This window comes from Chrysochloris asiatica, unplaced genomic scaffold (genome assembly GCF_000296735.1).
Source record: "Chrysochloris asiatica unplaced genomic scaffold, ChrAsi1.0 scaffold00279, whole genome shotgun sequence".
Classification (NCBI taxonomy): domain Eukaryota; kingdom Metazoa; phylum Chordata; class Mammalia; order Afrosoricida; family Chrysochloridae; genus Chrysochloris; species Chrysochloris asiatica.
This window is the reverse complement of record NW_006408797.1, coordinates 151,643-165,286: the sequence shown is the minus strand read 5'-3', so window position 1 is coordinate 165,286 and position 13,644 is coordinate 151,643. Positions and strand designations below refer to the sequence as shown.

General features: G+C 42.5%; 2 protein-coding genes across 3 annotated transcripts in view; both read right to left on the bottom strand.

The window, feature by feature from the left end:
• RNF130 (ring finger protein 130) overlaps positions 1–7,378 on the bottom strand; it is a 226,436-nt gene extending 219,058 nt beyond the window's left edge. For both annotated transcript variants that reach the window (XM_006874443.1, XM_006874444.1), the window contains exon 1: positions 6,710–7,378. In XM_006874443.1, coding sequence (XP_006874505.1) covers positions 6,710–7,175 — 466 coding nt within the window. In that variant the 5' untranslated portion in view covers positions 7,176–7,378. The remainder of the gene's footprint in view (positions 1–6,709) is intronic.
• The window catches only part of RASGEF1C (RasGEF domain family, member 1C), a 142,636-nt gene continuing 136,195 nt past the window's right edge, over positions 7,204–13,644 (bottom strand). Inside the window, exon 6 of the mRNA XM_006874462.1 lies at positions 7,204–7,605. Within this exon, the coding sequence (XP_006874524.1) occupies positions 7,204–7,605 (402 nt within the window). The remainder of the gene's footprint in view (positions 7,606–13,644) is intronic.

Here is a 13,644-nt window from a genome sequence, read left to right as displayed (position 1 = left end):
TGAAAGAATACAACCCTGTCTCACACCTTTCCCAATTTTAAAACATTCAGTGTTCCCATGTTCTGTTCGAACAACTGCTTCTTGGTTTAGGTACAGATTTCTCAGAAGTACAATTAAGTGTTCTGGAATACTCCTTTAAGTGCCATCAAATCAGTTAAAACTATAGTGACCCTGCATAGGGTTTCTGAGGAACAGCTAGCTGGTGGTTTGAACCACCGACCTTGTGGTTGAAACCAATCTTCTGTTTCAGTGCTTATCCGACTCTCAAAAGAAAAGTCTGGTGATCTACTTCTGAAAAATCGGTCATTAAAAATCCTATGGAGAGAACAAACAAGGTGGCGGGTCGGGTGGAAGTGCAGTGAGGAGCTCCATCAGTAACAACACAGAATACTGGATGAAGCAGGCTCGGGGGATGGTGCCAGAACTCTGAACCACATATAAAGGAATATTCAGAAGGTTGGAAGGCTTATAGCTAGTGGAATTTGTAGCAGAAGCAACAAATCCATTGCTTTCTAGCCCAAGATACACAGCTGCTCCCAGAGCAGCCATCTTGGGAGAGACCAAGCAGGGGAAGAATCAAGCAGCCACGGGCAGCTGACAGAATCCCGGAGATAAAGTATGGACATTCTTTTTTTTGTATCTGTTCACTGGTCTCTTGCTGTCTGCACACCTTCCATTCTGGTGACTAGAAGGGTTGCCTGAGTGAGTGAACACCCCATCTTCACCACCAGAGAGTTCTACTAAGCATGAGCATAGACCTCCTCAAAATTTAAAGTGACCATTTCCACTTAAAACCAAATGGCAGTACAAAACAGTCATAGCCGGCCCTGAAATGTTTATCACTAGGAAAAAGACCTGAACAATGATACTGGAGCGGGACAGGCAGACTAAAAAGGAAATAAGCCAAAAATTAAATCCTGAGTTATGTCGCAACAACTAACTGTGGCATCTTGAAATTTCTCAGGGAGAAGAGTGAAAAGGGAAGGCCATCTCCTGATCACATCTACCTGGAAGCAATCAGAAAGCATAAAAAATACCAAAATACACGCCCATTTAAGTATTAAAGCCACAGATAACTCATGAATATGTCCAAAAACAAAAACAAGATGACCATATCAGCACATGTCCAGAAACAAGATAAAGTGACTGAGGCTAATGAGCTGGAAGTAGACCTACACTCCACACTGGAAGAAGGGCAGACTTTGAAAATGTCTGAGAAGAAATTCAGAAAAATGATTATAAAATGTATCAAAACACTATATAATGGAGTTGAGAAAAATAAGGAAGAAGTCAGGTAAGTGCTACAGGAACAATCAAATAAGATAGATACAAGCATTGGAAACAATTCAAAACCTACAGAAAGAGGTCCAAACGAATAATAATAGAATATCAGAAATGGACAATACACTGAAAGGGAAAAGGAGAAGAACTGAAGAGATAGAAGCCAAAACTAGTGACCTAGAAGATAAATGTCTCAACACTACTAAGACAGAACAAGTACAAAAAAAGATAACAAAAACTGAAGAAGGCCTAAGATTCATGTTGGGCAACATGAAGAGGAATAACTTAAGAATTATTGACATTCTGGAACAGGTAGAATCAAGCAAGTCCACAGGGGAGATAGTTGAAGAGCTTCTGGAAGAAAATTTCCCTAATATCCTTGAAAAGCGAAAAGATAAGCATTCAAGAAGTTCAACGAACCCCAGGGAGGATAGACATTAAAGACAATCACCAAGACATGTAATAATCAAGCTTTCCAAAATCAGACAAGGACAGAATCCTGAAAGCAGCTAAGGAAAGGAGAAGTGTAACATACAAAGGCAAGCAAATCAAATTAAGCTCGGATCTCTCAACAGAAACCATGCAGGCAAGAAGGCAATGGGGAGACATATATAAAACGGGAACAAAAAATTTGCGAACCAAGAATCCTCTACCTGGCAAAGCTGTCAATCAAATACAAACATGTAATCAAAAAATTCCAGGATAAACAGAAGCTAAAGGATTTTGCCAAAGCCAACCCTGCTATGAAAAACATTCTAAAGGAAGTTCTGTGGACTGAGAACCAACAAGAACAGACAACAACCAGAGAATGACGTATGTGGCAGCATCACCCTGAACTCAATCGACAAATGGAAGCGTCAAGAACAGAATAAAATGGTAAGAACAGAGGATCTGGGAAATAGTCTATGGTCAAAACAATTACAATGTGAAGGAAGGTAAACATACAGGAACAGAGATCCAGGTGGTGAGGTCAGGTAGATTACAGGATAAAATAGACTGTCTTAAATGGAAGGAAGAATTAATATAAGGTTAATATAAGGAAGCTCTGGTAGCGTAGTGGTTACGAATCGGGCTGCGAACCTTAAGGTCAGCGGTTCGAAACTACCAGCCGCTCCGCGGGAGAAAGATGAGGCTTTCTACTCCCGTAAGGATTTACAGCCTCGGAAACCCTGTACAGGGTCGCTATGGGTCGGAACCGACTCGACGGCACTTAACAACAACAACAATATAAGGAAGAGTTAATATAAGGTAACCACAACAGTGGGGCTTGGGTTGGGGTTAGATCAGGTGTTGGGAGGGCAATACAAGAAGGTGTTGAAGGTAGAAGAACAAGATAGATAGGGGAACACTGAAACAGGTTTGCATGGCATAAATGGGACAGAGGTAAATAGTGATGCATGCTCAACCTTGGAACACAGGGCTCTGTGATACAGGGATCTAGGCATAGTTTGAAGAGGGGAAATAAAACTAAGATGCTTGACTGTCTTATAAATATTGCTTTCCATTGCCTACTATTGCAAAATAGACACTTGAGTAGGATAGAAAGGAATGTTGGGAAACATGATTACAGTAAACTTGTAAGCCCATCTTCAGCCTATAACTGACTGGAATACCTAAAAGGAGTTCTAGAACTTGCTCAGTGAAATAGGCCTCCGGCAAAGCCTTTGCAGAGTATAGAACTTTAGGTGGAATCCTGAGTCCCATCCAGAACCTTATGAGGTGGAACATCCCCACTAGCAAGGACAAGCAGACCAGCTTGGAACAGCTAGAGCAACAGAAGATGTTCAAAGAAAGATCATAAGGAAAAACACAAAACAAAAATGTCAGCATGACTGGCTACTACAAGAATAAGCAGGCTGTTCGCCAGGAAGTCATCAAGGCAAGCAATCAAGTTCCTTCAGGGCAAACTCCACTCAAAAGTCTTAAACTCAAAGGGAACACACAAACAGGCATGTAAGCTTGCTGGCGACCATATTGATCTACTGGTGAGTGGAAGAGGAGTAAAGGCAGCAACGAAGAAATGGGCTCAGTTCAACCGCAGTCCATTCACTCCGTTGACCTAGAGATGAGAGAGAGAAAAGGAAGGGCTGGTTGGTCCAAAGTGTGGTGAGACCTGGGGACACTTGAGCCCATGGACAAGGACACAGCCACAGAGGGCTAGAGCTGAGAGTGAAGCATGCAGCTGATATGAAGTAAGGGGAGATGCACAAGAACACCCAAACTTGCAGACAGTACCCATTTGGCCTAGCCTTGATGGCTTGATAATCAGAACTCGACTAGAGGAAGATTGTAAAAAAAAAAATTTTTTTTTTTTTTTTTTGGATAAAGGAAATGGGTAAATTGCTACAATTTGATGAATCTGACCTATACTCATGGAGGTAGTAACTCTAAATACCAACAGAGAGGGAAGGAGCCTTCACATCAAGTATCACAAACCCCTCTGTACACAGGGTAGATAGGGACGGGCAACTTAGACACTGGCTGCCTTTAATGAGGGGGCAATAAAGGCATGATGTTTCTGGCTTACAAGGATTCTAGAGGGAGTTTAGTTTAAGAGTATGGGGGTGGAGAAATAGTCTCCACTCAATAGTTTTCATATTCTCTAGACGGGTCTGGTGAAAAGAGATGGGGATAAGATTAGTATGATTCAATAGTGAATAACTGTTATCATGACTATTTGAGACTGTCACAATTGTAAAGGTAGAAGTTTTGTAATAAAAACAGGGAGTGGTTAATCTTACAGTCTAGAAACAGAGGACCCTAGGACCATCTAGGGAGAAGAGCACAAGCAGAATGAGGGACCTTATCCAGAGAAACAGCAACGCCAGAGACAGAGGCAGAGATGGGATCATGGACAGAGGGAGTGGCTGAGAACGCTAGATTCATGGGAAGAGAGGATCTAAGAGCTGGTGGCCAAGAGGCAGACATGCAGAATATGCCCTTTTGGAGGTGTAAATCATTATATATGCCTGAGTGCTTTTGTTTTTGGGGTTTTTTTTTTTAAGAAAAAGAAAGTGAATAGAGAGAAATACTGTTAACTGATGGTACATGGAGAGTATTATAATCATTATAATGAAACAAGGTTTATGATTTGTTGAATGTAAAACTGATGATCTGCCCTGTAAACTTTCACTCAATCCACAATAAAAAACCTTAAAAACAAAAACAAAAAACCCTATGGAGTTCAGTGCTACTTTTAACACATAAGGCTTCGCATTAAGTCAGAATCAACTCAAGGACTACTGGTTCTAAAGAATCAAGAAAAAGATGAGAAAAGCCCAAGGGAACTGGCCTCAGACTCAGCTTTCACACACACTGGCCTAATTTTTCCATTTTGTTGCAGCCAGCAATTAAAGACTCATTTAGGTTATCAAGTTTCTTCATTTAAGAATGCAAAATCTACTTACACCTCCTAAGTCTTACAAGAAAATTATATTAATCATTCCATTTTATAGATGAGGAAACTGAAGCAAAACAGATTAGTTTCTTTCCCAGTGTCACACAGCAAAGGCACAGCACATTATCCTACAATGAATGTTATTTTCAGAGTTGAGAGGGGCTGCCTTTCACCCACACATCAGTGCATATTCTTTCCTAATAGCCTTCTCAAAAGACGGGGCTTTTGTTTGGGGTGATAGGTAAACAAACAAGTTATTGTGGCACAGAGAATACTTTGCAGGCAGAATTCTAAAGTGAGGATCACGAACTTGGGGTACCTGGGGGAACCAAGACAAACCACAAATTTCAAAACACTCCACAGGGGCAGCTCTTGCTCCAGAACAGCTTGCCTCTCTCTCTTCCGAACTTCCCACATGACCCTCACAGTTCTCCCAACCAGAATATAAGACTACCATTGTTAGTGCCACAGTTTGGCAACATGATGTGTCCCAACACCCGTGACAGGCACAGAGAAAGCACCCAAATATTTACTGAATGAACGAAAGGCAGAATTGTTTCTATGGCAAACTGTAACCCAACTTCCGCTTTTAACAAAGAAATGAAAAATGCACCTTCAAATCACAAAACCCATTGCTGTTGAGTCTATTCTGGCTGGTAGAGACTTCTAGCACAGGTTTTGGTGGGTTCGAAACACTGACCTTTGGTTAGCACTTATCCAGTGCATCACCAGGACTCCTTAAGCACTTTTTATTAACTTTTAAAAGGCTGGCCTAAGTTGGGGAGTCTTGTGGGCTGCTTTTTTCCTAGCCCCAGTACCTCCAAAAAGAAAAATTACCACTTCAGCATACAGAGATCTCAGGAGTGTGATGTTTTTATATTTTATAGTAAAACAACAAACACCACTACCTTATGTGACTTTAGGTTACCTTAACATGAATTTGTTGTTATTGTTACGTGCCGTGGAGTCGGTTCCGACTCATAGCGACCCTGTACAGGGCGAGGCTGTAAATCCTTACGGGAGCAGAAAGCCTCATCTTTCCCTCGCGGAACAGCTGGTAGTTTCCAACTGCTGACCGTGAGATAAGCAGCCCGATTTGTAACCACTACGCTACCAGAGCTCCTTATCATGAATAGCTGGTTAAAAAAAAAAAAAAAAAAAAAATCCCTTCTTAGGGTGAGAAGTGGCGAAGGTAGACATTTTCCCAAAAGTTCACAAAACAAAACATACTTTACAATGTGGAAAAAGTTTCCTTAAAAACATTACCAGTAATGTATCCAAATATGTATGTCTTATGCTAAATAATTAAACTGTACAGAGCCCAAGTTTCTAGGAAGACATCAGGGTAAGCCAAATGACAGGGCTTCAATGACAATTCTTGAAAAATATATCTATTTCTCCTTTGGTTGGCATCCGTGACCTGAAAACTTGGCTACTAGCTCCAACTGGTATCAGATTCTTCATAATGTGAGATTTTCAGGAGTCACATTACCGTCAAACTACTGGGGCGGAACGAGAGCCAAAAGCAACAGGGAAGATGCCCATTTTCCTTGTCCACCTCCTTCTCATTTGCCATTTAAGAAAAACGGTACGTTTTTACGTTCGAAAGGCCTCATCCTTGCAGATCTAATGTAATGTTAAGTCCAAGATTTAAGGAACAAACCTGCTGATTGTAAAACACAGGTTAAGATCTCATCCACCAAGGATTAGTTTTGCCCTTTCCCACCACCTCCTTTGTCTGAGCTGCCCCTGAAACTCGCAGTTCAATGCCCTCCAGTAAACAAGCCACCTAAAAGAAAAAAATGTTCTAAGCCTTTCAACAAGAGAGGACAAAACCTAGAAACGCTTCCGGAGGCTTACTTAGAAACCGGGAGCAGGCCAGGTTCTCCCCAGAGAAAACCTGGACCCGGGGTCTGCCAGCCGAGCGACGCCGTGCGGCGAGACGCCCCCGCCAGGCGCAGCAGCCCCCCTGCGCCTGGCGCCCCAGTACGCGGGGACCCCCGCCCGCCGCCGCTCCTGGCTGGCACTCACCTCCGTGGATGGGCAGCGGCGCCAGCACCTGGCCGCGGACCTCGGCCTTGGGCGAGTCGAGCCCGTATCGCCCGCGGTCGATGCGGAACGTGAGCGGGACGCCACGGCCGGGCTCCTGCACCGTCACGTTGATGAGCGCCGTGTAATATTCCTGGCTCGCGTTGTCGGCCCGAGCCGGCCACAGGCTGCATGTCAGCAGCGCGAGCGCGGCGAGCCGGGCCGGGCCCGCCCGCGCCGCTCCGCTCATGGTCCCTCCGGCCGCCGCCGACCTCAGACCGGGCTCCGGGACCGGGGCCGAGAGGCGGGGCAAGCGCGGCCCGGGCTGCAGCGGGAGCGCGCGCGCGCAGCCTGAGCGAGGCCGAGCGCGAGGCTGGCCCTCGCCTTCGCCGGTGTCCCGCCGCTCGCCGACCTCCGGGTTGTCCGTACCGCCCTCACGCCCAAGGCCCGCCCACGGGTGCGCGTCCATGGACCCCTCGGCGAGGTCCGGGGGGAGGTCAGGCCGCGTGCTGTCGTGTCTTCGGGACCCCGCTCTCCATGCCCTGGTGTCTGCCCTGCCTTGATGTGGGCACCTCGCGGGGCGGGGCGGGGCGGGGCGGGGCGGGGCGGCTCGAAGAGGACGTGCCCAAAAGAGTGTCTATAAAGCACAAAGTCCAGTTCACCAGGCGGCCGCAGCGGCGCGAGCTCGCCGGAGCCGCCCCGCCCCCAGCCAGCTGAGCGGCAACGCGCAGGCCTGAGGTACAACCCCGCCCCGTGCGCATGCGTATGAGGGCTTGCCTGCTCCCGCCCACTTGCACGAGGGTCCGATGAGGTCCTGGCACTTGCTCACCTGGCACCTGCCCTCTTTGTCCATTGGACGAGATGTCACAGGGCCTGGAGTTTAGGAGCTTACCAGAGGTCTGTCAAAAACGGTTGGAAAAACAATATAAAAGGAAAAGATTTTGCAACTTTAGAATTAATTTTGTAGTTACCTATGACATTTTTAACAAACATTGGCCTATATGCAATTTGTCTATTCTAGGTATTTCATATTAATGGAGCATTCAGTATCTTTCTTTTTGTGTATGTCTGACGTTTCACTCAGCATAATGCTTTCAAGTTTCAACCATATTTATAATATATAGCAAGACATACTCCAGGCCCTGTGCCTATCATGGCTATATACAGATATACAACATTTTTTGACCCATTCATCTGTTGATGGGCACTTGGGTTGTTTCCATCTTTTGGTTATTGTGAATAATGTTGCCATAAATATTGGTTTATAGGTGTCTGAGTCTCTGTTTTCAATCTTTTGGGTATGTTCTCATGCATTGATGTGCTGTACAAGTACACCCCACTCCTCACTCATCAACATTGTTGAGTTCCAAAGACGTGCAGACATGCTGAGCATACCTTCTGCAACAAAGACATCAGAAATCAAGTGTTAAAAATATGGATGGTAATTCTAGAACCTTGAGTTTCAAAGGAAAGGATAGAGAAGCAAATTGAGTTCTGAATGGGTGATGAAGCTGAGCAGGAGCAGCAAAATAGGAGCGAGATGGGTGGGTTGTTGGCTGGCATGGTGCAGCAGTCATCTTCAGCTTTTGTGGGTGGTTGTTGATAGAGACAGTGGCCTGGAAGCACAGGTCACAGCAATGAAGATTGGTGGTGAGGGGCATATGGTATGGCCAGATCCCACCTTGGACCATCCAGTGGCCTGTGGCATCTCCTTCGGCACAGCCTCTGCTCTGCCTAGTGTCAGGTGCCAGGGAGCTGGGCATGCAACTTGCGTGCATGGAGGCACTTGAATTTCACCTCATCAGATCTTTTATTGCTGTTATTTGGTTTTGAGTGACAGCAAATGTGTCCATATTGCCCAGCTATATGGGTGCCTCCTTTGGCTCACTATGTAAGTGCCACTTTCCACTCCTACACCAAATGATCAATGGTAATTAGCAGCCAACATTACACAAAATAGCTTTGAACTACGTCACAAAAAACAGTGAACGAAGAGTATATACACTTCTAGTCTCTATCTAGAGACAAGTGGTGAGTACCTAAAAGTAAAACAACACACAATCATCAATTAAATATAAATACAATGACAAAACAATGGGGCAGAGATAATTTCAGCTTGCATGAAGAACAAGACACAGTAGCTTGAACGAGTGACCAAAATACACAGCCAGAAAATATAATACCAGAAATAGAATTGGAACTATCTGGTAAGAGACTAAAAAGAATGATATTCAAGTGCCTTCAAAAGATTGATGGAATTATCAAGCAATCCACCAATGAAATTAAGGAAAACACAAACAAAACTTTAGAGGAATTCAGGAAAACACTATAAGAACAAATTGACGAAATAAATGAAAAATGAGAAGCCATACAAAAATAGCAATAGAAATCCAGAAGATAAATACTAAGATTTCAGAAACAGAGGATGTGTAGAAGGGGCAGGGAAGTAGAATTGAATTAATGAAAGGCTGGATTGGTGAACTTGAAGACAAATCTCTCAATATTCATCTGTTAGGAGTTCTGGTACAGCACTCACTGGATGTGCTCTCTCATTTATGCCAAGAAATTTGGAAGACAGCTAAGTGGCCAACCAATTGGAAGATACATATTTGTGCCTATTCCAAAGACAGTTGACTCCACAGAATTTGGAAATCATCAAACAATATCATTAATATCACTGGCAAGTAAATTGTGTTGAAGAAAATTCAAAAGCCGCTGCAACTGTGCATCAACAAGGAACTGCCTAAAACTGAAGCTGGATTCAGAAGAGGATGTGAAACTAGGGATATCATTGCTGACATCAGATGGACCTTGGTTAAAGCAGAGATTACCAGAAAGATGTTTACTTGTGCTTTATTGGCTAAAGACTTCTGACTGTGTGGGTCATGGCAAGCAATGGATAACATTGAAAAGAATGAATATTCCAGAATACTTGATTGTGTTCTTGAAGAACCTGTATACAGACCAAGAGGCTGTCCTTTGAACAGAACAAAGGGATAGTAAATGGTTTAGAATCAGGAAAGGTGTGTACCAAGGTTGTATTATTTCACCATAGTTATTCAATCTGTATGCGGAGCAAATAATCTAAGAAGTGGGATTAAGTGAAGAAAAACGTGGCATCAGAGTTGGGGGAAGACTCATTAACAACCTGCGATATGCAGATGATACAACCTTGTTTTCTGAAAGTGAAGAGGACTTAAAATACTTGCTGATGAAGATCAATGACCACAGCCATCACTATGGATTGTACCTCCATGTAAAGAAAATACAATCCTCACAACTGGATCAATAAATAACATGATAATTGGAGAAAAGATTGAAGTTGTCAAAGACTTCCTTTTGCTCACATCAACCATCAACACTCATGGAAACAGTAGTCAAGAAATCAAATGATGTATTGCATTAGACAAATGTGCTGCACAAGACCTTGTAAAAGTGTTCAAGAGAAATGCAAAGGTAGATGTTTTGTAGCAAGGAAGGGAGTGATTAATTCTCCAGTCTAGGAGCTAGGAGCGGAGGTCTCTAGGACCATCAATGCAGAAGAGTCGAGAGCAGGACCCTACCCAGAAAAGGAGAGATGCCTGAGATAGAGACAGAGACAATGACGTGGAGTGATGAAGTGGCTGGGGACTTTGGATCCAGAGAAGGAGAGGGACTGTGTTCTGAAGACTGGCGGGGAATGGGGGGTGTGGGGCGTGGGGGTTGTAGGGTATACCCTTTGGTCGGTTGATGATGCAAGGAGGGGATTTGAACCATGGCAATGAAATGATGTACGATGGAATGAATGTAAAACTAAAATTCTCTCATGTAAACTATCATATAATTCACAATAAAACATTAAAAAAAAGTGTTCAAGAGCAAAGATGTCAGTTTGAGGATAAAGTGCTCCTGATCCAAATCTTGGTATTTTCAATAGACTCATGCATGTAAAAGTTGGACAATGAATAAGAAAAATTGATGCATTTGACTTATGGTGTTAGAGAAGGATATTAAAGGCACTGTCAGAAGAACAGATAGGTCTGTGGAAGAGTTACAGCCAGAATGCTCCCTGGAAGCAAGGATGGAAGACTTCGTCTCTCATACTTCAGACATATTAATAGGCGGGACAAGTCCCTGGAGAAGGACATTATGCTTGGTAAAGTGGAAGGTCAGAGAAAAAGAAGTCTTCCAATGAGATGGATTGGCACAGTATCTACAGCAATGGGCTCAAGTATACCAGTTGTGAGGATAGCGAAGGACTGGGCAGTGTTTCGTTCTGTTGTGCATAAGGTCACTATGAATTGGAACCGACTTGACAGCACCTAACGACAACATTGAGTCGTTTCCAGTAATAGTGACCTTGTATAGTTTCCAAAGAGTGGCTGGTGGATTTGAACTTCCAACCTTGCAGTTTAAACTGACCTTTTGGTCCATTGCTTTATCCTACAGTGCCACATCAGAACACACACACACACACACACATATACTTTTGTTGTTGTTGTTTAGTGCTATTGAGTCTGTTCCAATTTATAGCTATCCCATATAGGGTTTCTGTGGAGCAGCTGGTGGATTCAAATTGACGACCTTGCAGCTGAAACCAAATTTTCAGTTCAGTGCTTATCCTTCAGTGCCACACCAGTGCTTATGATGGAGAAATTAGGACATTTGTAGATAAACAGAAATTTAAAGTATTTGTAAAATCCAGATCAACAACAGACAACAAACTGAGATTAACATATATGACAATATGACCCAGAACTCAGTCTAGATGTAGAGGTATCCAAAGTGAAACAAATCTAGAGAACCAGAGATATTAGTTTATAACAATAATACCCCCAAAGTAAAAAGAAGGAATAGTTTAGTTATATAATTTCCCAATGAACAGGAAATCAAATAGAGCTCAAGAAAGAAATAAAATGAACCTAACCATAATTCTAAAATTAGATCAAGCTCTAATCATAGCCCAACCCCTGCTCCTACCCCTAACATTAACCCCAGTTCAATCCATAATACTAACACTTAAGGAAACCCTAGGACTAACCTAGAACTAGTCATAAGCCTAACCCTAATGTTATCTCTTTACTCCCAACCACTCCCCACGCCCCCCAAAAAAAGAGAAAGAGAAAAAAAACAGACCCGAACAAAACCAAACCAAACCTTCATTCCTTTTCTATATAAATATAAGACAAAATAAATATATGTTGTTGTTGCAACTAGCCTAAAAGAGTATCTTAAATGGACACATTCTCATTGATTTATGACCATTTCACTTTTAGTTTCCTGTTATGAAACAAAAATCTAGTGCTCATATTAAGTAATGGTTATTGGAAGACATACATAGTAGAACAAATGTCTAAAAATGCCCAGGTATCCTATAAAATCAGAAATGTTTTATATATCCTGTTGGAGACTTATAAATGTGGTTATTTGATTAGAGTCAAGGTTAAGATGTGTCATGTATCCTGCATCACCACAACAACTTTGCTATATACCACACGACTGTTGTCTGAGATTAGTGGCAGGCACATCTTACTTTATATATAGGATCATGGTGGCTCCATATGGTAAGCTCTTTCTCCAAGGGAAAAAGATGAGGCTTTCTGCTGGCGTGAAGATTTAAAGCCTTTGAAATCCTATACAGAGTCATTATGAGTCAAGACTGACAAGACTGAATACCTTTGAGTCGGGCCTGATTCATAGTGACCTTAGGCATAAAAGACCCAAACACTGTCTAGTCTTGAAACATCCTTTGAGCTCATTGCTGCTGCCAGTGTGCCAATCCATCATGTTAGTGGTCTCCCTCTTTTACACTGACCCTCCACTTTACTTAGAATAATGTTGTTCTCCAGGGATTGGGTCTTCCTGGCAATATGTCCAAAGTATGAGAGACAAAGTCACACAATCCTAGATCTTAGGATCATTCTGGCTGTACTTCTTCCAAAACAGATTGTTGGTTCTTTTAGCAGTCCATGGTACTTTAAATATTCTTCTGTAACACCATAACTCAAATGCATCAATTCTTCTACAGTATTCCTTATTCACTGACCAACTTTCACATGCATATGAAGTTATTGAAAGCACCACAGTTTTGGTCTGGCTCACCTGAATCCTCAAACTGACATCTTTGCTTTTGAACACTTTAAATAGGTCTTCTACAGCAGAATTGCCCAGTGCAACACATCATTTAATTTCTTGACTTCTGCTTCCATGAGTGTTGAAAGTGGATCCAAGCAAAACAAAGTCTTTGACAACATCAACATTTTTTCCATTTAACATGAGATTATTTATTACTCTAGTGGTGAGGATTTTTGTTTTCTTTACACTGAGGTTCAACCCATACTGAAGACTGTGGTCTTTGATCTTCATCAGTAAGTATTGTAAGCCCTTTTCACTATAAGCAAGCAAGGTTGTATCATCTGTATATCATGGATTGTTAATAAGTTTTCCTCCAACCTAATACCACATTCTTCTTCATATAATCCAGTTTCTCACATTATTTGCTCAGCATACAGACTGAACAAGTATAGTGAAAGAATGCAACCTCGGAGCACACATTACTAATTTTAAACCATTCAGTGTTTCTTTGCTCTGTTTGAATGATTGCCTCTTTTTCTATGTACAGATTCTTCATGAACACAATTAGGTGTCTAAAATAGTCATTCTCCACAATGCTGTCCATAGCTTGTTGTGATCCACATAGTCGAAATCCTTTGCAGAGTCCACGAAGCACAGGCAAACATCTTCTTTTAGCTAAGATCCACTTAACATCAGTAATGATATCCTTTGTTCCACATCCTCATGAGAATCCAACATGAACATCTGGCAGTTCCTTGTCAAAGCATTGTTGCAGCCATTTTTTAATTACCTTGAGCAAAATTTTACTTGCATGTGATATTAATGATATTGTACATTGTTTTCATCACAAAACTCTTCTGAACTTTGGTTATTAGTGTCTAATG